The sequence below is a fragment of the Mauremys mutica genome, chromosome 12, assembly GCF_020497125.1.
Source record: "Mauremys mutica isolate MM-2020 ecotype Southern chromosome 12, ASM2049712v1, whole genome shotgun sequence".
Lineage (NCBI taxonomy): Eukaryota > Metazoa > Chordata > Testudines > Geoemydidae > Mauremys > Mauremys mutica.
The window spans coordinates 4,126,282-4,149,651 of record NC_059083.1 but is presented as its reverse complement, the minus strand read 5'-3'; the positions used below and the strand labels follow the sequence as shown (position 1 = coordinate 4,149,651).

Here is a 23,370-nt window from a genome sequence, read left to right as displayed (position 1 = left end):
GACTCTCTCTCTGCGTTGAGGCAGGCCTGCTCCCTCGAGACTCCTCCCTGCCATCCCCTGCCCGACTGTCTACATATTGGTCGGCCAGTTGGCCGGCATGCTGCGGGTTCTCCGGCTTCTGGTCCATCAACCACCGCTTCAGGTCGGACGGGCACTGCACATACAGGTGCTCCAGTACGAATAGGTCAAGCAGGTTGTGACGTTATTGATATAAATGGGGACCATATAGAACATGGGTTGCAACCAAGGTCCTGTAGTGGCTCCAAATCCTAAGTAAAGGGGGTCATATAAGGTGTCTAAGACCAGGTTCTGGGTTGCTGATTATAATTATGCTGTCTATATGTCTGTATCATTTTTAGTTGAAGTTATGAATGTTGGCTCTATGCTGTCTGTATTTCAAGTTTGTGCTGTGCTTCTGGGGGAAGCCTCCCAGACAAGCTGGTGTTAGCTCTGCCTAGCCTGTTTGATGGCCCATTAAGGACCGTCAGCTACACAATGGACCCATGGAGAGAAGGCAGACACGCCTTGTGACTCAGCAAAGTATGCAGGGACTGGCCCATGTGACTCCAGGCTCCATTTTGCTGTAAATTTCCACAGTGAAGACAAAGAGATTCTTACACCTGGAAAAGTCTATATAAGGCTGATGCTTCATCTCCATCTTGTCTTCAATCCTGCTTCTGACCTCTGGAAGGACTTTGCGACAAACTGAAGCTTTACACAAGGGACTGAACGACCCATCCCAGTGGGGGATGCATTCCAGAGACTCAATTTGAACCTGCAGTTTACTCCAGCACTGCTGCAAGCCTGAACTAAGAACTTTGCCATTACTGTATGTAATTGATTCCATTTAACCAATTCTACCTCTCATTTCCACCTTTTTCCCTTTGTAAATAAACCTTTAGATTTTAGATTCTAAAGGATTGGCAACAGCGTGATTTGTGGGTAAGATCTGATGTGTATATTGACCTGGGTCTGGGGCTTGGTCCTTTGGGATCGAGGGAACCGTTTTCTTTTATTGGGGTGTTGGTTTTCATAACCAGTCATCCCCAGGACGAGTGCACTGGTGGTGATGCTGGGAGACTGGAGTGTCTAAGGAAATTGCTTGTGTGACTTGTGGTTAGCCAGTGGGGTGAGACCAAAGTCCTTTTTGTCTGGCTGGTTTGGTTGGCCTTAGAGGTGGAAAAACCCCAGCCTAGGGCTGTGACTGCCCTGTTTGAGCAATTGGTCCTGATTTGGCACTCTCAGTTGGGTCCCGCCAGAATCGCTCCGTCACAGTCCCCCCAACGCAAAATTGATGCAGGAAGGGATGACAAAACATCGCTGACTGCATCCCAAGAGCCCCCTTTCCTTGGGTCTGTCTCACTACAGCTAGTGTTGGGCTAGAGGCCGTACCAGTGTATAACCGAAATGGTTTATCAAAGTCATGTTCAATAACATGAATGGATCTCTTTACAAACTCAAGGTATAACTTGGTTAGCTTTTGCAGCATGGTTCCTGTATGTTTCATGTGATCTTGCCAAGAGCTAAAGAAAATAGCTACTTTATCCATACCAGTTCTGGCCAATGTTTTGAACCCAAATAACATTAAACCAATGTAGATATTGAGGTTGTTCATAGTACAGGAATCTTGGCATTTAGCCATGAAAGCAATATGGTAGTGTGCCTCAGTTTCCCCTTTCATACAGCACATCAGGTCTGGAATGTATTTTCCCCTGTGAAAAGTTCCAACACTGTTTACATGCATTAACTGTGAAACATCAGTATAGCAAGGCCCTTTAACATAAAGTGTGTTTTCATGTATTCCTTTCAACATGTTCAAGGGATTTTCCAAAAGATTAGGCACATTGTACATTGTTACAGTTCTTGGCCATAGCAACACATTAGTTACAAAAATTAGCATTAGCAATAACAACAAATTCATTGCAAGTGTCCATTTACAATCATGTTTGTCATGCCACACCCTTGGCTCAATACCATTGGAGTTTGGGCATTTTAGGGTTAACCTGTGGCTTCCCTTTGCAAAATTCAGTCTTCTCTTTCCTTCTGGATTAAACCCTGATTTCTCTTGCTTAACAGAATTCACTGGCTGATGGGGCGGGCCCTCTGTGCTAACAGCTATTAGCAATTCTGTCTTCTCCCTGCCAGCCAAGTAATTCGCATCAACACAGACACTAGCTTTTAACTCTTCAGCTGCTATGGATTCCAAGGCTGGACTTTGTCTCACAGAGGTACCACACAAATCCAAAGAGTCTGAGGGTGAGAGCTGGCTTGCTCTCCCCTGCCTCCTCAAGCATTTAGCCATACAACTGTTCTGCTCTGAAACACCAGTAACTGAATCTGTCCTCAGATCCTGAAGCACAGACTGCTCACTTACAGATTCAGCATGGAGACATTCCTGTCCCAACAGCATTGTCTCCCCAACAAGCTGGCTACACACAGCCAGGTGGTTATAGGGCTGCTCAACTTCCTTAACAGCTTCTACTCCACCTGAGACCTTTTCAAAGCTGCCCACACTGGATCTCTCAAAAGGAAAGTCAGTGGATCCATTCACAACAGAAAATTTCTGGCTGTTAGGAACTGAAACTTTCTTGATTAAATCACTTTTACACCCTTCAGTTGCAGTAAACTGCTTGCACAGGCTACCATGAGGATTCCTTTCCCTAGGAGCTTCTCTAAGCAGCAATTCACCCCTCACAGAAATTCTGCCCTTCCCCTCTTCACCTAGGGCTTGCTCTACAGGAACACTTCCCTGAGCAACCACAGATGCTACAGACTTTCTAGATAACAAGTTAGAAACAATCTCCTTCCCTTGGCCATGAACAAGTTCAGGAATCTTTTCCTTCTTGCTACAAGTTGTCAAACTGTCAGTCGGTAACACAATTAAATCACCTTCATGCTCTCCTTGTGCCCTGGCTGGGGTATCACCCTGATCAGACAGAGTTGCTGCACCCTTTTCCAACCACACATTAGCAACTGGCAAACCACAAGCACCAGAATTGTCTGTTCTCTGGGATTTTGCTAAGACACTAACTGGATGCAACCTAGTCACAGTGCCATTCTCCCCAGCAGACCCAAACTCAGGACCATTCCCTTCCTGGGCTTTAGCTGTATTTACAACCAACTTCGAGACAACTGAATCACCCTCAACCATCACAGGCTGAAAGGCCCCTTCTGTCTGCTCCACAGACACAGAAGAGCCGGAGACACATTCTCCTTTACCAGACACACAGCTTGGGATTTTACTTCCCTTGTCCCAGCACACAGGGCTGTTCACAGACAACTGCTTGGAGACTGGGGTAGCTTCCTTTATAGGCAAGTCAATACTCCTGACAGACACAGGCACATTCCCTCCACTGTCACATTTCTCCACACAGGAAACAGGTAAGGGATATGGACACTCATCTTCCACTATCCCTCCCTTCCCAAACTGCTGATTAGACAAAGCCATCAGCTCACAAGGCTGCCTAGGCTCCTCCAAACTTTCCCTTCCAGGCACATTGCCTCTTCCAACAGATAAGCTGCTGCTCTTTTCACTACACTGAGCTACTTTTAGCAAATCACAGTTACCCATTTCAGGTTTACTTCTACAAGCTGCACTAGCCACCAATCCATTACCCATTACAAATTTACCCTTTCCTTCTTCAGTTAGGGATTTAACCTGACCATCTACTTTAATCTGCTCCTGAGAAACATTTTCCTCCCCAATGAGATCTTTCTGCTCTTGATCTAACTCCAGATTAACTTCTGAGACATCAGACAGACATTCAGAAACTTCATTCCCAGACAAACTGCTTTCTTGTACAGACAAACAGATATTTCTCCCCAGGTTAGAACTCCCATCTCCCCAGCCATAGCAAAACTGGTTAAACACAGAAAACTGCCCAGAGTAACCCCATATATCAACACAGTTATAAACTGGATTTCCAAGAGGATACAGTTTCTGCCGTTCTTCCCTTGCTTTTTTGACTTGGAGCTGGAGTCTAGCAGTTTCTTGTTGTATTTTGTGAGTCTCCTGCTGCACCTTGCGAGTCTCCTCCTCAGCAGCCAGCACCTCCAGACGTCCCTTACGAGCTTTTTCTTCTCTCTTAGCAGCCTCTCTCTTTCTCTCAGCCGCCTCTCTCTTTCTCTCATCCGCCTCTCTCTTTCTCTCAGCCGCCTCTCTCTTTCTCTCAGCCGCCTCTCTCTCCAGCTGGGCCAAGACTTGCTTCTCTTCCATTCGAATTTTTGCCAGTTCTTGCTCATAATCAAACTGCAGGCTGTCTCTCAAGGCTTGCAGTTTCCTTGCTTTTTGTCTCATGGTCACTGATCTTTAACCAACCAAACTCTCAATCCCAAAGTTAAAATTTGGATAGCGTGGGGTTCTGACCCAAAGCTTAATTGACCTGGTTCTGTGGATCCTGCCGACTACGCCACTGTGACGGAGCGATTCTGGCGGGACCCAACTGAGAGTGCCAAATCAGGACCAATTGCTCAAACAGGGCAGTCACAGCCCTAGGCTGGGGTTTTTCCACCTCTAAGGCCAACCAAACCAGCCAGACAAAAAGGACTTTGGTCTCACCCCACTGGCTAACCACAAGTCACACAAGCAATTTCCTTAGACACTCCAGTCTCCCAGCATCACCACCAGTGCACTCGTCCTGGGGATGACTGGTTATGAAAACCAACACCCCAATAAAAGAAAACGGTTCCCTCGATCCCAAAGGACCAAGCCCCAGACCCAGGTCAATATACACATCAGATCTTACCCACAAATCACGCTGTTGCCAATCCTTTAGAATCTAAAATCTAAAGGTTTATTTACAAAGGGAAAAAGGTGGAAATGAGAGGTAGAATTGGTTAAATGGAATCAATTACATACAGTAATGGCAAAGTTCTTAGTTCAGGCTTGCAGCAGTGCTGGAGTAAACTGCAGGTTCAAATTGAGTCTCTGGAATACATCCCCCACTGGGATGGGTCGTTCAGTCCCCTGTGTAAAGCTTCAGTTTGTCGCAAAGTCCTTCCAGAGGTCAGAAGCAGGATTGAAGACAAGATGGAGATGAAGCATCAGCCTTATATAGACTTTTCCAGGTGTAAGAATCTCTTTGTCTTCACTGTGGAAATTTACAGCAAAATGGAGCCTGGAGTCACATGGGCCAGTCCCTGCATACTTTGCTGAGTCACAAGGCGTGTCTGCCTTCTCTCCATGGGTCCATTGTGTAGCTGACGGTCCTTAATGGGCCATCAAACAGGCTAGGCAGAGCTAACACCAGCTTGTCTGGGAGGCTTCCCCCAGAAGCACAGCACAAACTTGAAATACAGACAGCATAGAGCCAACATTCATAACTTCAACTAAAAATGATACAGACATATAGACAGCATAATTATAATCAGCAACCCAGAACCTGGTCTTAGACACCTTATATGACCCCCTTTACTTAGGATTTGGAGCCACTACAGGACCTTGGTTGCAACCCATGTTCTATATGGTCCCCATTTATATCAATAACGTCACACAGGTCCTCTCTAGTTTGGGCCCCAGACGTCCACTTGCGGGCGTACCCCTGCGCCCGGTTGACCAGTTGTAGGTAGGTGCCCTCCCGGGTCTTACGTTGACCCCGGAACCTCTTCCGGTACATCTCCGGGGTCAGCCCAAACTCGCGGAGCAGGGCCTCTTTGAACAGGTTGTAGTCCCCTGCCTCCGCCCCTTTCATTCGGCTGTACACCTCCACGGCGGTGGAGTCCAGTAAGGGGGTGAGAAACTGGATCCTGTCTGCAGGGTCAACCTTGTGCAGCTCGCAGGCATTCTCGAAGGCCGTCAGGAAGGTGTCTATGTCCTCCCCCTCCTTCCACTGGGCCAGGAAGTTCTTATCGAAGCTCTTTGTAGGCTTGGGCCCCCCCTCACTCGCCGCAGCCGGGGCCTCCCTGCTTTTCAGCCGGGCCCCGTCCAGCTCATGTCTGCGCTGCTTCTCCTTCTCCCTCTCCTCGTATTCGCGTTGCTTCTGCTTCTCCTCTCGCTCCTGTCTCAGTTCTTGCCTCCTTAACTCGAGCGCCTCCCTGTCATATTCCAGCCGCCTCCGCTCCAGGGACAGGGAGCTCCACCGGGATGATCCCCTGCTGGCCGGGGGGTTCACGGTGCCCTCGGTAGTCGCTGGGCTTCCCCTCCCCCTAGGCCTAGGGGTGGGGGATCTCAGGGAGCCCTCAGCGGCCGGCTGACCACTCCCAGCGGGGACAGACACTGGTGCCTGCGCTGCATCTGCCGGGCTGCTTCCCTCAGAGACAGGGACCGGTTCATTCCTGCGATCTCTCTCCTCCAGCCGGGCAATCAGCTGGGCCTTGGTGAGCTTCCCACAGCGCAGCCCCCTCTGCTTGCACAGCTCCACCAGGTCACACTTGCGCTTCTGGGAATACATCTTCCTGCTGGCCACTCGCAGGCCGGGTGCTCGCCGCTCCCCACGGGGGACCCTGTTACTGCAAAGTCCTGCTCTCTGGCCACACTCGCCCAGGGGTGAATCGCCCCTTCGTTTTACTGCTCCCCAGTCACTTACTGCAGGAAGCGCCGTCCGCGGGGTGCCGCCGATCCCACCGCTGCCACCAGTTGTCACGGAGTGTGGGGGTGTCCGGCCCTGCACCCCCGGCTCCCTGCCGATTCACCAGGACTCTCAGCCAGCCAGTAAAGCAGAAGGTTTATTGAACAACAGGAACACAGGATACAGCCCAGCTTGTGTTCAGAGCCAGGACCCCTCGATCTGGCCTTTCTGGGGGGTTCAGGGTGCTTGGATCCCAGCCTAGGATCCCCTGAAACCCACCGCCCAGCTTCCAGAAACGAACTGACTCCACTCCCCACTTCCCTTTGTCTAGCTACAGCCAGAGGTGAGACCTCCCCTCCCCCAGGCCAGGCTCATGTTACAGCTGCAGACCTGTCTCTGCCTACCAAGCACACAGACAGTCCCTGCTCCATCACACGAGGTAACGCCCATGCGAGGTAACGCTTGTGCAGGGTAACACCCAAAGAAGGTAACACCCGTGCGAGGTAACACCCGGGGGAGGTAACACCCGTGCAAGGTAAAGCTTGTGCAGGGTAACGCCCGTGTGAGCTAACGCCCGAGGGGGTGGCGGGGGGGCTCTGGTGACTCCCGTCTCTGTCCCCCCCGCAGGGGCGAATTACACCGTCTCGGCCCGGCTGCTGGGGGAGGCCGGCGGCGCCCGGCTGCTCCGGCTCCTGGCCCTGGATGGCACCGGCGGCCTGGTGGGCACCGCGCCGCTGAACCAGAGCACGGACGCCAACGGGAACCTGCTGGCACTGGCACCCATCAGCTTCCAGCTGCTGGTAGGGACCCGCCCCGGGGCCCCCCGATGTCCCCCCCCCGCCAGGCCGGGCCCCGCCCCGGGGCTCCCCGATGCCCGCCCCGCCGGGCCCCGCCCCGGGGCCCCCCAATATCCCCCCCGCCAGGCCGGGCCCCGCCCCGGGGCCCCCCGATGTCCCCCCCCCCGCCAGGCCGGGACCCGCCCCGGGGCTCCCCGATGTCCCCCCCCGCCAGGCCGGGACCCGCCCCGGGGCTCCCCGATGCCCCCCCCCCGCCAGGCCAGGCCCCCCTTCAGCTCTGTTCTCCGCCCCCCGCAGGCCACGGTGCTGGGCGTGGAGGGGCTGACGGGCGCCGGGTTCCCCTTCACCCGCCTCCGCCCCGACCCCCTGGCCACCGAGTCGGTGCAGGTCCGGGCCCTGGACGGGCAGAACGGTGAGTGTCCCGGGGGGGGGCTACTCCCGCCCCACCCCCGTCCGCCATCGCCCTCCCCCACCGCGTGCCCCCCCGCCACTCACCCCATTGCCAACTGCCCCCGTAGCCCCTCCCCTGCTCTAACCCACTAGAACCCCCCTCCCCTCCCCTCCCCTCCCCGAGCCAGGAAGAGAACCCAGGAGTCCTGGCTCCCAGCTCCCTCCCCCCAGCCTGGCCCTATATCACCAGCCCCATTGCCCCTCCCCCCACCAGCTGCTCCATCCAGCCCCCTCCCCAAAGACCTGCCCCCACCCCGTCCCCCCTCCCTGCCCCACCTCTCTCCTCCATAGCCCCTCCCCATCTGCTGCCCCGCCCCCTCCCCAGTGCTCCGCCCACCTCTCTGCCACGGCCCCGCCCTCTCCCCAATGCTCCGCCCACCTCTCTGCCACTGCCCCGCCCTCTGCCCAATGCTCCGCCCACCTCTCTGCCACGGCCCCGCCCCCTCTCCAATGCTCCGCCCACCTCTCTGCCACGGCCCCTCCCCCTCCCCAATGCTCCGCCCACCTCGCTGCCACGGCCCCGCCCTCTCCCCAGTGCTCCGCCCACCTCTCTGCCACGGCCCCGCCCCCTCTCCAATGCTCCGCCCACCTCTCTGCCACGGCCCCGCCCTCTCCCCAGTGCTCCGCCCCCTCTCTGCCACGGCCCCGCCCCCTCTCCAATGCTCCGCCCACCTCGCTGCCACGGCCCCGCCCTCTCCCCAGTGCTCCGCCCCCTCTCTGCCACGGCCCCGCCCCCTCTCCAATGCTCCGCCCACCTCGCTGCCACGGCCCCGCCCCCTCTCCAATGCCCCGCCCCATTTCTCCCCCTCCGCTCATCCCCTCCGTGGCCCCCCAGGCACGCTGCTGCCGGGCGCGGTGACGCGGCTGCCGGTGCTGGTTGTGAACGACGGGGCCGAGGCCACGTTCACCTTCTCGGTGACCGACGAGCTGGGGCTGCTGCAAGGATACGACCCCCCGGGGGGCACCTGGGGCCCGGCACCAGCGTCGTCCTCAGCGGGACCTTCGCCGCCCCCGCCAGCCACGCCGGCTTCTCCTCCAGGTGAGGAGCCCAAGCCCCTCGCGGGGCCGGGACGGGGGCTGGGCCAGGGGCCGGGATCCCCCAGGTCCCTCGCGGGGCCGGGACGGGGGCTGGGCCAGGGGCCGGGATCCCCCAGGTCCCTCGCGGGGCCGGGACGGGGGCTGGGCCAGGGGCCGGGATCCCCCAGGTCCCTCGCGGGGCCGGGACAGGGGACGGGATCCCCCAGGTCCCTCGTGGGGCCGGGATCCCCCAAGCCCCTCGCGGGGCCAGGACGGGGGCTGGGCCAGGGGCCAGGATCCCCCAAGTCCCTCGCGGGGCCGGGACGGGGGCTGGGCCAGGGGCCAGGATCCCCCAGGTCCCTCGCGGGGCCAGGACGGGGGCTGGGCCAGGGGCCGGGATCCCCCAGGTCCCTCGCGGGGCTGGGCCAGGGGCCGGGATCCCCCAAGTCCCTCGCGGGGACGGGACGGGGGCTGGGCCAGGGGCCGGGATCCCCCAAGTCCCTCGCGGGGCTGGGACGGGGGCTGGGCCAGGGGCCGGGATCCCCCAAGTCCCTCGCGGGGCTGGGACGGGGGACGGGATCCCCCAAGTCCCTCGCGGGGCCGGGACGGGGGCCGGGACGGGGGCCGGGATCCCCCAGGTCCCTCACGGGGCCGGGACGGGGGCCGGGCCAGGGGCCGGGATCCCCCAAGCCCCTCGTGGGGCCGGGACGGGGGCTGGGCCAGGGGCCGGGATCCCCCAGGTCCCTCGCGGGGCCGGGACGGGGGCTGGGCCAGGGGCCGGGATCCCCCAGGTCCCTCGCGGGGCCGGGACGGGGGCCGGGACGGGGGCCGGGATCCCCCAGGTCCCTCGCGGGGCCGGGACGGGGGCTGGGCCAGGGGACGGGATCCCCCAGGTCCCTTGTGGGGCCGGGACGGGGGACGGGATCCCCCAGGTCCCTCGCAGGGACGGGACAGGGGCCGGGATCCCCCAGGTCCCTCGCGGGGCCGGGACGGGACCCGGGGGAATCTCACCCATTTGGAGAGGCCGAAAAGCAACATTTTGGGGGCATTTGGCGGCATTCTGGGGAATTTGCAGACGGTAAAAGGGGGAAGAAATTCGACTCGTCCAGTGTGGCGGGGGCGGGGGGACGTTCACGAGAAATCTGAGCTGTGAAATTGGCCCCAAAAGAGAAAAACAATTTTCACTGACCTTGGGGGGCAGGAAACCAAAATCCGAAGGGTCACCTGGCGTTTCCGCCAAAAGGTTTTAAAAACATCAAGGCAGATTTGGGGGGGGGGGGGGCTCAGAAATGTTCAGCTCAAATCTCGGCTGCTGTTTGAAATCGCCAGGAAACGTGTGGCCGGAATCCCACCCGCGGCAATGGAAATGTTCAGCCCCTTTTGGAAAATCTGGACCATTTCGGCGCCGGCGTTGCAGGGGTGCCAAGGACGCCGGCCCCTTCCGCCGCGTGTCGGGGACGAATGGGAGGGAGGCTGCGGGAAAGTCGCACTGATTTTTCAGGGGGGTCAAAATTTCCACTACAATTTTTGAGGCAACTTTTTACAGTTTCAACATTAAAATTTAAATGTTAAAATGTTTAAAAGTTAAAATGTTCCGCCAAAGTCAAAATTCCAGCTAAAAGTTTTGGTGAATTAAAAAAAATTCAGCTCAAAACTTTGGAGAATTTTTATAAACCAGCTACATTTGGGGGAGGGGGGATTTCCACGCAATGTTTTTCAAACCAAATTGTCACTTTTTTGGGAGAATTTGAACCATTGAAATTCCGAGGAAAAAATGTTCCTGAAATTCCAAACATTTCCCGGTGGAACTTTTTGCAAAATTAAAACAAATTTAAAAAAAAAAGAACTACAATTTTGGATGCTGTTCCGGACATTTCAACAACAATTCTTTGATTGAATTCCAAAAAATATCAACTAAAATTTTCCATGAAATTTCAGCTGAAACATTCAGCCTCCGGTCGGCTGAAATTGTTGATGAAATTCAGCCCAGCTCCACGACGGCTTGGGCTGAAACCCCAAACATTTCGATTGCCAAAAACGCCACCTGCAAACGTTCGGTGCCATTTGCTCAAAAACATTCTGTGAAATTTAAAATTTCAGCCGCCATTTTTGACGACGTTCAGTTTTCAGCAACATCGTCAGCTTTGCAACCGAAACCCTGAGACTGAAATTTGCGACGGAATTTCAAAATTTCATAAAATGCCCCCCCCCAACCCAGATCCACAAACGGGGAATGTCCAGAAAACTGCATTTGAAGAATGTCGCCCTTTTGGCTTTTGCGGAATTAGATTTTTTTCATCCCAACTTCAAGGCAGCTCTAATTACGAGGATCTATAATTATTAATGACCACTATTAATGGGAGTTTTAGGCAGCCGCAGTGTTTCACATAACACCCAGCTCAGGCGCGATCTCCTAACCCAAACACCCCCCGCCTCTCCCCAGCATCGCGACGTTTATGGCACAAAGTTCGTCAGCTCATAATTACGTGAAAATCCCCATCATGGTGGTGTCAGAAGAGGCCGTGGTGAGTTGGCTTCGGAGCCAGCCCGCGCTCTTCCTTCCTGCGGCGCCGCGTTGGGTCGCTGGCGTCCCCTGCTCATCGCTTGCCAATAATCGATGGCCTCTAAGTGATCGCTCCCTGGCCAATCACGCGTCACTGCCAATGACAAGTGCTGATCATTAGCGATGGCTAATGGGCGGCCGGTTATCGGGCATTAATCAGCGATCGCGAACTATTGGCTGATGGTGCCACGTATCGACCACGGGCCCTTGGCTCCTGCTCACCGATGGCCAGTCACGAGCGACCAATTTCCGCGTCTTGACTGCGAATCGCCGCAGTTAACGCCGGATTCTCCTCCCGCCGGCGGCTGGTCGATTGTTGACGTCGGCGCCGCTGACTTTCCCGGCCGGCTGCTCCGACTCCCGCAGGGTATTTCGGGGCTGGCTGATTATTGGTTATTGATCCCCGGTCGCTGGCGGCTGATTCGCAGTCCCCGATCTCTCCGCAGCGGGGCCTCACCGCAGGGCTCGAGGGCTACCTGGGTCCCCCTGGCTGTTGGGTGGGGACCAGTGATCTCGATTCCGGCTCCTCGGGTGCTGAGGGCGGATTTCTGTCCCCTCCCGGCAGGTGACGGACGAGAACCCACCGACCCACCGGCTGCTGGAGCTCTCCATGCCCTGCACGGGCAGCATCCAGCACGACCCCGACTGCCCCCGGCACGTCTGGACCATGAGATTTCACGCGGTCGATGCCGAGAGTCCGGTCACGGTCCGGGTCGGCGCCAACCCCTCCGGCCTGAGCTGCCGCCCGCGGAGCCCCAGCGCGGACGAGGGCCTCGTGTGTGACTATGGGTGTGTAATGGGCCCGGTGCCCCTCACTCCCGACCCGCAGCCCCTTCGTCCCCCACCCCAGCTCTGCCGGTGCCCCTCATTCCCGACCCGCAGCCCCCTCGTCCCCCCCAGCTCTGCCGGTGCCCCTCACTCCCGACCCGCAGCCCCCTCGTTCCCCCCCAGCTCTGCCGGTGCCCCTCACTCCCGACCCGCAGCCCCCTCGTTCCCCCCCAGCTCTGCCGGTGCCCCTCACTCCTGACCCGCAGCCCCTGCCCCCCCCAGCTCTGCCGGTGCCCCTCACTCCCGACCCGCAGCCCCCTCGTCCCCCCCCCCAGCTCTGCCGGTGCCCCTCATTCCCGACCCGCAGCCCCTGCCAGCCCAGCCCTGCCCCCCCCAGCTCTGCCGGTGCCCCTCACTCCCGACCCGCAGCCCCCTCGTCCCCCCACCAGCCCTGCCGGTGCCCCTCACTCCCGACCCGCAGCCCCTGCTTACCCGTCCTGTCTCTGTTGCCCGACGCAGCTGGACGTGCGGCTCCCCGTACGTGGAGGTGCTGGTCAGCGATGGGAATGGAAACACAGACGCCTTCACTGTGGACTATCGGACACCGGGCCCCAGCAGAGCACGGTAACCCCCCCCCGCCCCCCACGGGCCTAGCTGGGAGTGGGGGTGGGGCCCGGACTCCTGGGTTCTCTCCCCAGCTCTGCGAGGGGAGTGGGGCCTAGTGGTTAGAGCAGCAGGCCTTGGAGCCCGGACTCCTGGGTTCTCATCCTTAATGTGACTCTCTTTCTCCCCACAGGTGAGTGGGGGTCCTGTGCTCACCCCACGGCTCAGCAGGGGAGGGGAACCCCCAGTTCCCGCCGAGCGACCCAAGTGGTCCCCTGTAAATGGCACCAACGTCTCTGTGATCATTTCATCGCCCGGAGCCCTGACGGGCTGGGTGGGGACCCCTGGGCCAGTGCTGGGACGTGGCTCCACTGCGGGGGCGCGAGGGGGCAGGGTATAGGGGGATCCCTTGCTAAGCACTGAGACCCAGCCCTGCTCTGGGGGGGAACAGTGGCTGGTTACCCGGGGACCCCTTGCCCGGCCCTCAGATGCAGCTGGCTCTGGGGTGGGTGACTGGGGAACCACCAAACAGAACAAAAAGTCTGGGGCAAGACTGGGGTCTCTGGGCTGGCACCAACTGGCAGGGGAGAGCACCCCCTGCTGCCCCCCTGCAGCCCTGGCCCCCCAGCACGGTGACACCCCCTCCCCCCTGGAGTCAATGGCTCCTTGAGGTGGCAGAAGGGGAAGTGGCCGGTATTTATAAAGGCCGGGCCACAGCTGCGGAAGGGGGAAGTGGCCTTGAGGCGTCGGCCCGGACTCCGGGGTCCAGCGCAGGAGGCAGAGACCGGAACAGACATGAGCTCCCAGCAGAATCTACAAGGTACCGTCCCAGTCTCCTGCTCCAAAGCACCCTGGACGCCTGGGTCCCGTTCCCCATCCTGGTCTCCCTCCCCCCACCTCCTCGGACTGCTGGGTCCCCTTCTCCTGCTCCCCGAACACCTGGGTCCCGTTCCCCATCCTGGTCTCCCTCCCCCCACCTCCTCGGACTCCTGGGTCCCCTTCTCCTGCTCCCCGGACGCCTGGGTCCTGTTCCCCATCCTGGTCTACCCCACATTCCACCCAGGACACCTGGGTCCCATTTCCAGTCCTCATCTCCCTCCCCCGACCTCCTCGGACTCCTGGGTCCCGTTCCCCGTACTCATCTCCAAGTCCACCCCACATGCCTGGGTCCCGTTCACTATCCTCCCAACTCTCAACAGGACGGGCGCCTGGGTCCCATTCCCTTGCTGCACGGGGGCTGGGAGCGCTGCGGGGTCCCCCACCCCCGCACGCGTGGGCAGGTGGGGGGAGGGGCGTTTCTCTCCCCGGGCTCACGATCCCTCTGTCAGTTCCTCCTGCCAGGCTGGGAAAAGCAGCAAAAGCGAAACTGCCTCAGACTAACCCCAGAAAGGGGAAACCAGCCAGGCCGGAGAAAGAGGAAACCCAGAGCCTCAAAGGGGGGCTGGGCTGGCAGGGGCTGCGGGTCAGGAGTGAGGGGCACCAGCAGGGCTGCGGGGGCAGGGTGGGGCTGGCAGGGGCTGCGGGTCGGGAGTGGGGGGCACCAGCAGGGCTGCGGGGGCAGGGCTGGGCTGGCAGGGGCTGCGGGTCGGGAGTGAGGGGCACCGGCAGAGCTGGGGGGGGCAGGGCTGGGCTGGCAGGGGCTGCGGGTCAGGAGTGAGGGGCACCGGCAGAGCTGGGGGGGGCAGGGCTGGGCTGGCAGGGGCTGCGGGTCGGGAGTGAGGGGCACCGGCAGAGCTGGGGGGCAGGGCTGGGCTGGCAGGGGCTGCGGGTCGGGAGTGAGGGGCACCGGCAGAGCTGGGGGGGGCAGGGCTGCGCTGGCAGGGGCTGCGGGTCGGGAGTGAGGGGCACCGGCAGAGCTGGGGGGGCAGGGCTGGACTGGCAGGGGCTGCGGGTCGGGAGTGAGGGGCACCGGCAGAGCTGGGGGGGGGCAGAGCTGGGCTAGCAGGGGCAGCGGGTCGGGAGTGAGGGGCACCGGCAGAGCTGGGGGGGCAGGGCTGGACTGGCAGGGGCTGCGGGTCGGGAGTGAGGGGCACCGGCAGGGCTTGGGGGGCAGGGCTGGGCTGGCAGGGGCTGCGGGTCGGGAGTGAGGGGCACCAGCAGGGCTGGGGGGGCAGGGCTGGGCTGGCAGGGGCTGCGGGTCGGGAGTGAGGGGCACCGGCAGGGCTGGGCTAGCAGGGGCTGCGGGTCAGGAGTGAGGGGCACCGGCAGGGCTGCGGGGGCAGGGCTGGGCTGGCAGGGGCTGCGGGTCGGGAGTGAGGGGCACCATTAACCCTTTGTTCCCCCGGCGCCAGGGGGCAAGGCCTTCGGGGCGCTGAAGGCCCAGCAGCAGGAGGTTCTGGACTCTCTCAATAAGGTAGACGCCCCCTCCCCCATGGGTCTGTGGGGGCCCCAGGGATGGGGGAGGGGAATGGGCCCCACGGGCCCCCCCAGCCCACGTGTGTCTGACCCTGGATCACCCCCCAGCTTGCTGTGCCCAGGGGCGGAGCTACCCGTTGCCATGGTGTCCCAGCCGGCTCGTGATGTCGCCATGGGGAGGGCAGTGATGTCACGGGGGGGCGGGGATGTTATGAGGCTCCGGTGTCACTCACCACGGGCTGTGATGTCACTGGGACCTGTGATGTCACGTCCTGAGCCAGGCAGCCTCACACGCAAGTGGCTGGGAGGTCGCGCCCCCAAGTCATGATGTCACCCCGGTGTGTGATGATGTCACCCTCGGCACCCTATGATGTCCTACACAGGGGGCTGTGATGTCATAAGGCTGTGAGGTCACCCGCAGAAAGTGGTGACATCATGGGCAGGGCACTGATATCACCCACTGAGGTCCTCTGACCCCCCAGGCCATTGCCCCCCAGCTCCGCCCCCAACCCAGCCCCCTCTCCCCACCCAGCTCCGCCCCCAACCCAGCCCCCCTCTCAGCCCCCAGCTCCGCCCCCAACCCAGCCCCCCTCTCCCCACCCAGCTCCACCCCCAACCCAGCCCCCCTCTCAGCCCCCAGCTCCGCCCCCAACCCAGCCCCCCTCTCAGCCCCCAGCTCCGCCCCCAACCCAGCCCCCCTCTCAGCCCCCAGCTCCGCCCCCAATCCAACCCCCTTTCCCCACCCAGCTCCGCCCCCAACCCAGCCCCCTCTCCCCACCCAGCTCCACCCCCAGCCCAGCCCCCTCTCCCCACCCAGCTCCACCCCCAGCCCAGCCCCCTCTCTCTGCCCCCAGGAGTTCCTGGATGACCCCAAATACAGCACAGATGAAGACCTGCCGGAGAAGCTGGAGGCCTTCAAGAGTGAGTGAGGCCCGAGGGGTGGCGCCAGGGGGGGCTCATTTGGGGTGGGGCCCAAGTTGCCTGAGAGCTGAGAGGGAGACCAGGGGTCCCAGGCCCCCTGCGGGTGGGGGGCAGCGGGTACCAGGGGGCTGGTGATGGGGCAACGCCCCTGGGAGTGGGGGCCCCGAGTGCGTCTGTCTAATCCTCTTCTCCGTCCGCCCCTCCTGCAGAGAAATACATGGAGTTCGACCTCAACGGGGAGGGGGACATCGGTGAGTTCCCGTGGGCGAGCATCTGTGTGCGAGCGTGTACGTGTGTGAACGTGTGCATGTGAACGTGTGCGAGCATGTGTGTGCAAATGTGGGTATGTGCGAGCGTGTGTGCACGAGCGTGTACGTGTGCGAATGTGGGCGTGTGCGGGCGCGTGTGTGCGAGCGTGTGCATGTGAAGGTGTGCGAGCACGTGCGTGCGAACGTGTACGTGTGCGAATGTGGGCGTGGGCGTGCGAACGTGTGAGCACGTGTGTGTGCGAGCGTTGGCATGTCCCCGCCGGCCCCCCTGACCTCTGCTGCCCCCAGACATCATGGCTCTGAAGCGGATGCTGGAGAAGCTCGGGGCGGCCAAGACCCACCTGGAGCTGAAGAAAATGATCACGGAGGTGACGGGCGGCCTGGGCGAGACCATCGGCTACCGGGACTTCGTCCGCATGATGCTGGGCAAGCGCTCGGCCATCTTCAAACTGTGAGCGCCCCTCACTCCCGACCCGCAGCCCCCGCCCGGCGCCCCTCACTCCCGACCCGCAGCCCCCGTCCCCCCCCGCCCGGCCGGCCGGCGCCCCTCACTCCCGACCCGCAGCCCCCGTCCCCCCCCGCCCGGCCGGCCGGCGCCCCTCCCTCCCGACCCGCAGCCCCCGCCCGGCGCCCCTCACTCCCGCCCCGCAGCCCCCGCCCCCCCCCGCCCGGCCGGCCGGCGCCCCTCACTCCCGACCCGCAGCCCCCGTCCCCCCCCGCCCGGCCGGCCGGCGCCCCTCACTCCCGACCCGCAGCCCCCGCCCGGCGCCCCTCACTCCCGACCCGCAGCCCCCGTCCCCCCGCCCGCCCGGCGCCCCTCACTCCCGACCCGCGGCCCCCGTCCCCCCACCCGGCCGGCCGGCGCCCCTCACTCCCGACCCGCAGCCCCCCCCCGCCCGGCCGGCCGGCGCCCCTCACTCCCGACCCGCAGCCCCCGTCCCCCCACCCGCCGGCCGGCGCCCCTCACTCCCGACCCGCAGCCCCCGTCCCCCCGCCCGGCCGGCCGGCGCCCCTCACTCCCGACCCGCACCCCCCGGCCCCCCGCCCGGCCGGCGCCCCGCCCTCCCGACCCGCAGCCCCCGCCCCCCCGCCCGGCCGGCTGGCGCCTCTCACTCCCGACCCGCAGCCCCCGTCCCCCCCCCCGCCCGGCCGGCGCCCCTCACTCCTGACCCGCAGCCCCCGCCCGCCCGCCCGTCGCCCCTCACTCCCGACCCGCAGCGCCCGCCCGGCGCCCCTCACTCCCGATCTGCAGCCCCCGGGACCCCCACCCGGCCAGTGCCCCTCACTCCTGACTCGCAGCACCTGGGTCCCCCTGTCGTTAACCCCGTCTCCGTCCCCCCTGCAGGATCCTGATGTACGAAGACAAAGCCAAGGAGAAGGAGGAGAAGCCGGCCGGCCCCCCCGCCAAGAGGGCCATCACTGACCTCCCCTAGCTGCCCCCGGACCCCTCTCTCCAGGGGCTGTCGGGGGGCCCCGGGCAGGGAGCTTCTCCCCCCCTGCTCTGGGGTTCCCCTGGTTCATGGCGCTGCTGGAAACCAAGCCACTAACAATGTCTGCGGGGGGGCTGGGGGCGGCCCCCGGGCTGTGGGGCAGGGTTGGGAGGAGTGGGGGGCGGCCCCCAGGCTAGAGGGTGCAGTTTTGCCGGACCCACTGGGATTCTGGGATTGTCAGACCTTATCACACCTCCCCCGTGACTCCCGCCAACCCTGCAAAGGATTCTGGGATTGATAGACCTTGTCTCACACACACCCCCGCATGACATATGCTAAGCCTGCAAAGGATTCTGGGATTGACCCTCCCCCCATGCCAGACTCACGCCAACCCCACAAAGGATTCTGGGCCAGCCAAGGTGGGAGAGGTTAAAGGTCGAGAGCCCCTTGGCACTCATGGGGTCGGCGTGAGGGGTGAAAGGTCGGGGGTCACAGGGGGGTGACCCACACATGCAGCACTGTCAATAAAGGCGTCTTAATGACCCTGCTAATGCCTGGTGGTTTCTGTGGGGGGGTGTCACTGATCATGGGGGGAGCATGTGATGTCATCCCCAACCAATCAGGAGCCTTCAGGCAGGCGCGACGGAGATAGAAGTCTCTGATTGGCCAGGGAGTGGGTGGGTTGGGCTTTTCCACCGGTGGGGGGGGGGTAAGGATCCATTAGCAGTGGAGGTGGGAATGTCCCATTATAGAGGGGAAGTGGGGGTGTCTTCCAGTGGAATGGCCCATTATAACCGGGGGGGGGGAGTTGGGATGGAATGTGCCATTATAGAGGGGAAGTGGGGGTGTCTTCCAGTGGAATGGCCCATTATAGCCTGGGGGTGGGTGGGATGGAATGTGCCATTATAGAGGGGAAGTGGGGGTGTCTTCCAGTGGAATGGCCCATTATAGCCTGGGGGATTTGGGAGGGAATGTGCCATTATAGAAGGGAGGGAAGTGTCTCCTGACGGAAAGGTCCATTATAGAATCGTCCCACGAGGGCTCCGTGCGCTGCCCTCGCCTGCAGGCACCACCCGCCGCAGCTCCCATTGGTCGGGAACGGGGACCTGTGGCCAATGGGAGCTTCGGGGGTGGTACCCGCAAGTGAAGGCAGCGGTGAAGGCCACCCCACCCCCAGGGGCCACTGCCAGACATGCTGCCCACCTCTGGGAGAAGTGTGGGGTCAGGGCAGGCAGGGAGCCTGCACCCCAAACCCCTCCTGCACCCCGCACCCCTGCTGCACCCCTCCTGCATCCCAACCCCCTGCCCTGAGCCCCCTGCTGCACCCCTCCTGCACCCCAACCCCCTGCCCTGAGCCCCCTGCTGCACCCCTCCTGCACCCCAACCCCCTGCCCTGAGCCCCCTGCTGCACCCCTCCTGCACCCCAACCCCCTGCCCTGAGCCCCCTGCTGCACCCCTCCTGCACCCCAACCCCCTGCCCTGAGCCCCCTCCTGCATCCCAACCCCCTGCCCTGAGCCCCCTGCTGCACCCCTCCTGCACCCCAACCCCCTGCCCTGAGCCCCCTGCTGCACCCCTCCTGCACCCCAACCCCCTGCCCTGAGCCCCCTCCTGCATCCCAACCCCCTGCCCTGAGCCCCCTGCCGCACCCCTCCTGCACCCCAACCCCCTGCCCTGAGCCCCCTGCTGCACCCCTCCTGCACCCCAACCCCCTGCTGCACCCCTCCTGCACCCCCTGCCCTGAGCCCCCTCCTGCACCCCAACCCCCGCTGCACCCCTCCTGCATCCCAACCCCCTGCCCTGAGCCCCCTGCCGCACCCCTCCTGCACCCCAACCCCCGCTGCACCCCTCCTGCACCCTGAACCCCTGCCCTGAGCCCCCTGCTGCACCCCTCTTGCACCCCAACCCCCTGCCCTGAGCCCCCTGCCGCACCCCTCCTGCACCCCAACCCCCTGCCCTGAGCCCCCTGCTGCACCCCAACCCCCGCCGCACCCCTCCTGCATCCCAACCCCCTGCCCTGAGCCCCCTGCTGCACCCCTCCTGCACCCCAACCCCCTGCCCTGAGCCCCCTGCTGCACCCCTCCTGCACCCCAACCCCCTGCCCTGAGCCCCCTCCTGCACCCCAACCCCCGCCGCACCCCTCCTGCACCCCAACCCCCTGCCCTGAGCCCCCTGCTGTACCCCTCCTGCACCCCAACCCCCTGCCCTGAGCCCCCTCCTGCACCCCAACCCCCACCGCACCCCTCCTGCACCCCAACCCCCTGCCCTGAGCCCCCTGCCGCACCCCTCCTGCACCCCAACCCCCTGCCCTGAGCCCCCTCCTGCACCCTGAACCCCTGCCCTGAGCCCCCTGCCACACCCCTCCTGCACCCCAACCCCCTGCTGCACCCCTCCTGCCCCCCCACCCCCTGCCCTGATCCCCCTGCCCCACCCCTCCTGCACCCCAACCTCCTGCTGCTCGCCCCCTGCACCCCGCACCCCTGCCCTGAGCCCCCTGCTGCACCCCTCCTGCACCCTGCACCCCTGCCCTGAGCCCCCTGCCACACCCCTCCTGCAGCCCACCCCCCTGCTGCACCCCTCCTGCACCCCAACCCACTGCCCTGAGCCCCCTGCTGCACCCCTCCTGCACCCCGCACCCCTGCTGCACCCCTCCTGCACCCCGACCCCCTGCCCTGAGCCCCCTGCTGCACCCCAACCCCCGCTGCACCCCTCCTGCACCCTGAACCCCTGCCCTGAGCCCCCTGCCACACCCCTCCTGCACCCCAACCCCCTGCTGCACCCCTCCTGCACCCCAACCCCCTGCCCTGAGCCCCCTGCCACACCCCTCCTGCACCCCAACCCCCTGCTGCACCCCTCCTGCACCCCGCACCCCTGCCCTGAGCCCCCTGCTGCACCCCTCCTGCACCCCGCACCCCTGCCCTGAGCCCCCTGCCACACCCCTCCTGCACCCCAACCCCCTGCCACACCCCTCCTGCACCCAGCACCCCTGCCCTGAGCCCCCTGCCGCACCCCAACCCCCGCTGCACCCCTCCTGCACCCTGCACCCCTGCCCTGAGCCCCCTGCCTCCCCCCTCCTGCACCCCATCCCCCTGCCACACCCCTCCTGCACCCCGCACCCCTGCCCTGAGCCCCCTGCCGCACCCCAACCCCCGCTGCACCCCTCCTGCACCCCGCACCCCTGCCCTGAGCCCCCTGCTGCACCCCTCCTGCACTCCGCACCCCTGCTGCACCCCTCCTGCACCCCAACCCCCTGCCCTGAGCCCCCTGCTGCACCCCAACCCCCTGCCCTGAGCCCCCTGCCGCACCCCTCCTGCACCCCAACCCCCGCTGCACCCCTCCTGCACCCCGCACCCCTGCCCTGAGCCCCCTGCCACACTCCTCCTGCAGCCCAACCCCCTGCCCTGAGCCCCCTAATCCCTTGCCGTACCCCTCCTGCACCCCACCCGCCTTCCCTGATCCTCCTCTTGCACCCTGCACCAATCCCACACCCTGCACCTCCACCCCCTGCCCCTGCCCTACATTCATGGCCCTGCATACAATTTCCCCACCCAGAGGTGGCCCTCGGGCTAAAAAGTTTGCCCACCCCTGATCTAGACCATCCCTGACAGGGGTTTCTCCAACCTGCTCTTAAAAGTCCCCAATGATGGAGATTCCACAACCTCCCTCGGCAATTTGTTCCAGCGTTAACCACCCTGACAGCTGGGAAGTTTTTCCTAAAGTCCAACCTAAACCTCCCTTGCTGCAATTAAAGCCCCTTGCTTCTTGTCCTGGCCTCAGAGGTTAACGAGAACAAATTTTCTCCCTCCTCCTTGTAACAACCTTTTATGTACTTGAAAACTGTGATCACGTCTCCTCTCAGTCGCCTCTTCTCCAGGCTAAACACACCCAGTTCTTTCAATCTTCCCTCACAGCTCGGGGCTTCTAGACCTTTCATCAGTTTTGTGGCTCTTCTCTGGACTTCCTCCAGTTTGCCCACATCCTTCCTGAAATGTGGCGCCCAGAACTGGACACAATCCTCCAGTTGAGGCTTATCTAAATCATTGAGGAAGATATTGAAGAGAACCGGACCCAGAACTGATCCCTGCGGGACCCCACTCGTTGTGTCTTTCCAGCCTGACTGTGAACCACTGAGAACTACTCTCTGGGAACGACTTTCCAACCAGTTTTGCACCCACCTTCTAGTAGCTCCATCTAGGTTGTATTTCCCGAGTTTATTTAGGAGAAGGTCACATGAGACACTATCAAAAGCCTTACTAAAGTCCAGATATACCACGTCTACCGCTTCCCCCCATCCACAAGGCTTGTGACCCTGTCAAAGGCGGCTCTTAGGCTGCTCTGACACGCTTTGTTCTTGACAAACCCACGCTGACCGTTACTTATCACCTCATTATCTTCTGGATATATGCAAATCGATTGCTTAATGATTTGCTCCATTATCTTTCTGGGTACAGAAGTGAAGCTGACTGGTCTGTAATTCCCCGGGTCGTCTTTATTTCCCTTTTGAGAGCTGGGCACTAGATTTGCCCTGTTCCAGACGTCTGGAGTCTCTCCCGTCTTCCAGGACTTTTCACAGATAATCGCTAATGGCTCAGATCCCTCCTCAGCCAGCTCCTTGAGTATTCTAGGAGGCATTTCATCAGGCCCTGGTGATTTGAAGACATCTAATTTGTCTAAGTAATTTTTGACTTGTTCTTTCCCTGTTTTAGCCTCTGATCCTACCTCATTTTCACTGGCATTCACTACATTAAATGTCCAGTCACCCCCAACCTTCTTGGTGAAAACGGAAACAAAGACGACATTAGGCACCTCGGCCGTTTCCACATTTTCTGTTATTGTCTTTCCCCCTTCACTGAGTAACGGGCCTGCCCTGTCCTTGGTCCTCCTCTTGCTTCTCAGGTATTTGTGGAACGTTTTCTTGTTACCCTTGACGTCTCCAGCTGGTTTGATCTCGTTTTGTGCCTTGGCCTTTCTATTTTTGTCCCTACAGACTTGTGTTAGTTGTTTATATTCCTCCTTTGTAATTTGACCGAGCTTCCACGTTCCGAAGGACTCTTTTTAGAGTTTCAGATCGGTGAAGATCTGGTTAAGCCAGGCTGGTCTCTTGCCATATTTCCGTCTTTCCTACGCGGTGGGGTAGTTCGCTCTTGTGACCTTAATAACATTTCCTTGAAGAACTGCCGACTGCCTCCAGTTGTTTTTCCCCTTAGACTTGCTTCCGGTGGGATCTGACCTGCCAACGCCCTGAGCTTGCTAGCGCCTGCCGCCTTGAAACCCAGTGTCTGTATCGCGCCGTCCTCCCTCCTACGCACCACGAACTCGACCGTTCCACGATCCCCGTCACCTTCCAATTCTCAGTTAGAACTGGGGTGTAGAACGTCCCATGGTAGGATGGGGGGGGGCGTGAATTAGAGGGGGTATTGGAATGTTCCATTACAGCAGGGATGGGGGTGTTGGAATGACCCATTACAGGTGGAACATTCCATTTTGGAGGGGAGGGGGGTGTCTCCTGGTGGAAGGGAGTTATAGCAGGGGGTTGGGGTAAAAAGGCTCATTATCTCCGGGGAGCTGGGCTAGTTCCTGATGGCATGACCCATTCTAGCGGATGAGGGAGAGTGGCACAGTCCATTTAATGGGCAGGGGGGTGTATCCTGGTGGAATGGCCCATTATAGCAACCCGGGGAGGGTGCCACTGC

The 23,370-nt window shown here is 61.5% G+C and overlaps 1 protein-coding gene across 1 annotated transcript; it reads left to right on the top strand.

Moving 5' to 3' along the window:
* The first annotated feature begins 13,425 nt into the window (after positions 1 to 13,425).
* On the top strand, positions 13,426 to 18,222 carry AIF1 (allograft inflammatory factor 1). The gene is made up of 6 exons (XM_044982535.1): positions 13,426 to 13,524; positions 14,996 to 15,057; positions 15,914 to 15,980; positions 16,190 to 16,231; positions 16,538 to 16,700; positions 17,595 to 18,222. The coding sequence occupies exons 1-6, from the start codon at positions 13,500 to 13,502 to the stop codon at positions 17,680 to 17,682; spliced, it is 447 nt and encodes a 148-aa protein (XP_044838470.1). The 5' UTR covers positions 13,426 to 13,499; the 3' UTR covers positions 17,683 to 18,222.
* Positions 18,223 to 23,370: the final 5,148 nt, after the last annotated feature.